This window comes from Henckelia pumila, chromosome 3 (genome assembly GCF_033568475.1).
Source record: "Henckelia pumila isolate YLH828 chromosome 3, ASM3356847v2, whole genome shotgun sequence".
NCBI classification, from domain to species: Eukaryota; Viridiplantae; Streptophyta; class Magnoliopsida; order Lamiales; family Gesneriaceae; genus Henckelia; species Henckelia pumila.
This window is the reverse complement of record NC_133122.1, coordinates 201,863,002-201,866,977: the sequence shown is the minus strand read 5'-3', so window position 1 is coordinate 201,866,977 and position 3,976 is coordinate 201,863,002. Positions and strand designations below refer to the sequence as shown.

At 39.2% G+C, this 3,976-nt stretch overlaps 1 protein-coding gene across 1 annotated transcript; it reads right to left on the bottom strand.

Moving 5' to 3' along the window:
- Positions 1–200: 200 nt before the first annotated feature.
- LOC140890362 (scarecrow-like protein 3) lies at positions 201–1,496 on the bottom strand. The gene has a single exon (XM_073298119.1). It carries the CDS (start codon positions 1,494–1,496, stop codon positions 201–203), a length of 1,296 nt encoding a protein of 431 aa, XP_073154220.1.
- Between the last annotated feature and the right edge of the window lie 2,480 nt (positions 1,497–3,976).

Here is a 3,976-nt window from a genome sequence, read left to right as displayed (position 1 = left end):
ATCATATATAAATATATAAATATTTTTCAAATACTTCTTCATTAAAATCTAATTTTGTACGCAAGAAATGACTGCCATGGATGATGCAAGCTCCTAGATTCACAACCTAAAGATTTTAGCAAATAAAAATAATTTTTTTTATTACAACAAATGAACTCAATTATAAAATAAAAAAGAAGATAAAAAATGAACAAGAAACTTTATTCATCATTACTTGCTAAAAACCCAAAGCAATTCCACGCGGACACAGCATAAATGGGCCTATCATGCCAACATATCATCAAACTTCCTTTCTCACTAATTACCTTAAACCCACAAGGCTCATAATCCTCCACCACTTTAAGGGCCTCGTTCATATTTTCAGACCATAATCGAATGGGTCGAAAGCCCACATTCACAAATCTGAGGGCCCATTGAACAAATCTTTCGTGCCTTTCTTCCCTCTCCATTCCCTCACAAGACACAATATTCTCAATCTCTTTTCCAAACATTTCTTCCAATGTTGTTCGATCCTTGCACGAAAACCCACCAAAAGCTACGTCGAGGGAGTCGAATATCGCACTATAGTAATGTAATCCTTCTACAAAACGATCCACCAAACGGCTCGAATTATGATTCGACTCCTGCTCGACTAGTAGCACCAATTTAGGGGACATGGACTTGACCATTTCGAGAAACTCGTTGAGACGCTTGGTATCCTTGATCTGATCGTTTTTTCTCAGCCCGAAATGGGAATCGACTCGGTCGTCCTCGGCTAATAGGACGTGGAGACTCAAGATTGATATCAAAGCCAATGCTTCGCCGGGTTCGATCTTGAGCATGTCCAATTTTACATGACTAACGTCAACAATCACATGGTTAAATTGAAAAGGCATGTTTAAAATCTCAGCCTCCTTCACAAGGCCGGCCCCAAGTCTTTCTTGTGCTTCTTTGTCTTTCCCGATGCATGTTATCTTCAAATGCAGAGGCCCATGATCAAACTCCTTGGACCCTTCATGTAATCCTCGAATAAAAGGGACCCACAACTTTGGGTTCCCGCAACCCAAATCTATGACATGGATCAAGCGTTCACCGGACATGGCTTGAACCAAGACCCGGTTGATTACGGCATATGCAAACTCCATGCAAGGGAAGGCCCTTTCAAAGATTTCCCGAGCCCGATCAACGTCACAAGAATCCAGGGCAGTACCACTGTACAGGGACTTGTACAATCCGGGCCATCGCTTAACGAGACGGACTGCCAGCGCAGAGGCGAACCGGGCGGCGAGCCGCTGCATAGAGTCTCCGGTGATGGAGGCCAGACCAGAGATCTGGCGGAGACAGGCGTCGGCGTGGCGGAGGTTCCCTGAGGAGGCATGGCTGGCGCAGGAGAGCAATAGCTGAATAAGTTTCACATCTCTTTCTTCGGGCTTTAATCCAACATTGGAAGCGGGCAAGTTTGGTAAACCAAGGGAAAGTGTTACGTCTGGTCTTTGAGGGGGAAGCGAAGAACTCATTATGATCTATATTTTGTTTCAACAATCAAACTCTGTTTTGAGAATTTGTAGGAGTAAATTATGAGAAGATTATTTTTAAATTTCCCTTTGGAAGCATTAGACTCGTCCATTACAAACGTTAATATATTTAATTGTGATTGGTGTAATTAATTGACCTTTCTTGATTTTTTTTTTTTTTTTTAAAAGGGTTGACCCCGAAGGATAAATCGAGGGATGTGCACGAACGGCAGGGACCTGAAAGAGGGAGCATATGGCCCAATTTCCACACCAAGAATTTGTTGATTCTTGGTTGTCATGACGATGGTTCATTAATTAATATACAATAAATTTTCCCCGATAACTCAGTTTAGTAATTTAGGCAAATGGTCAACTAGAAATTGTCAAATTGCAAATATTTTATCGTGCATTTTGTACCAAAAGGAAAAGCTTTACTTGGTTCATATGTATTTTTCTATCTAGACAAACCAGAAGAGCCAAATATAAACAACCAAATTATGAATGGAAAATTAAAAAAATTGGAATGATTCCATAAAACTTATCACCCGCCCGCTACCATAACCAATTAATTACTTACTATACTAAATTTAATAATAATAATAATAATAATAATAATAATAATAGCATTTTCATTAAAAAAAAATCCTAAAAACACCTATAAAATCGTCTCACAAAACAACTTTGTGTCATGGATCTACTATCCCACCCGATACTTGAAAAATAGTACTTTTATATTAAATATTATTATTCAATGATATTATCGCATTAAACTATCTCAAGGATATAAGTTCGTTCGGCCATCACAAAAAGTATCTATTGCAGTAGCATTGATGGACTTCATATATGAATCAATTACCACCAAGGTTCTATAAAATATGACGGCGAAGTGTCACGATCAAGTTTAAAGCTTTACAAGATTAAGCGAAAAAATGTGTACTTATTTTTGGCTTAATTTTAATTATATTAAGTTCATTAATAAAATAAATAATGTAGTGACCAGTGTGGGCTAACTAAGCAAAAGTTTAAGCATGAAAAATAACTTAAAACAAAATAATCAAATAAACCAGCGAAAACATAAATAATTCAACTAAAACTACCGGTAAGAATGCAACCGATCCTAAAGCAAAAGTCGATAAATGTTATACAACCTCATCGCAAAGAGATACTAAATTCCACTACATGGAAATTTGGTACAATACAATCCACCCTACTACAGCTCAATGATCGCTACTTTCTGATCCGTCCAACCTAAGTCCTGCCTCATAGAATGGGGTGTCCAGAACCAAAACTGAGGACGTGAGCTAACAATGCTCAGTACGAAAGTATGAGTATACACATGCTATGAATGCTAATGCAAACGAACGGAGACCGGAAACCTATCAAGGTAAAAACTTTTGCTCAAAAAAATGGCTTTATGACATGTAGCACACTGGTTGTTGCATCAAGAGGTAATCTCATACTATAAGAAATACGTGGAATATCCGAACTCAAATCCATGGAATCCATCCACAAAACCTCGGGGCTGAGCAACTCTTCTACTTGCTATATCAAGGTATAGATCAACGTGTTAATGCAAACAACAGAATAATCGTGATATAATAAATGCACATAAGTCATGCCATATAAATCATGGAAACATAGAACATGCATACTCAACCAGGATATCTCGGATAGTGCGTATGTACCTTAAAATAAGCAACCTAGAAATACTGACCCTCTAGTCCATGTTTATAAACAGATAATCACCGTAAAACAAAATGTCTGCTAAAAGTCTTAACTAAACTAATAGTTACTCGCTGAAGCTAATCAAAGTCTAGAAATATACATGTGTCCGTAGTCAGTCTTTTGATGACGATTGCCCTAAACTCAAAGCACAACAATACTACGATCCTGGTAGCGCTTCGTCACCGCCTATCCCTAGAATACGTCGCCCGAAAACCCAACCCTTAAAATAACTAGAAACAAGAGAGAAATATTGAAAAAGTTGCGAGGAAAGTGAAGCCCTCGGTCCCTATATATTGTAGTAGCCTGTAACCAAAATCAGTAATTAAGGAATTAATCATAATTACTTGGAAAGAGTTCGGAAGCTCCGAAGGTGAGTTCGAAAGCTCCGAACAGGATCGGAAGCTCCGATGCAGGATCGGAAGTTCCGATGGTATTACGTCAGGCATGACGTGTGGTAGGATCGGAAGCTCCGATCAGGATCGGAAGTTCCGATCACCCCTATCCGAAGTCAACAAGTGATATTTTGACACGTGGCAGATCAGGATCTTCGGAAGTTCCGATCGAGGTTCGGAGGCTCTGATCGTTGTCTATAAATAGAAGGCCGAGAATTCATTTTCAATTGCCAATTCCGGATTTCCTCTCTACTCTAGTCGTATTCGAGTTGTTCTAGCCTTCCTAGGTTTGAACCGGGAGTCGTCGAGGCGTTCGATAGTTGTAGCGGAGTTGTGCCCAAGTTCTGGAGGCATCGACATCAAAGG

Coding starts and splice junctions, on each gene's coding strand:
- LOC140890362 (XM_073298119.1), bottom strand. CDS start 1,496: ATGAGTTCTTCGCTTCCCCCTCAAAGACCAGACGTAACACTTTCCCTT.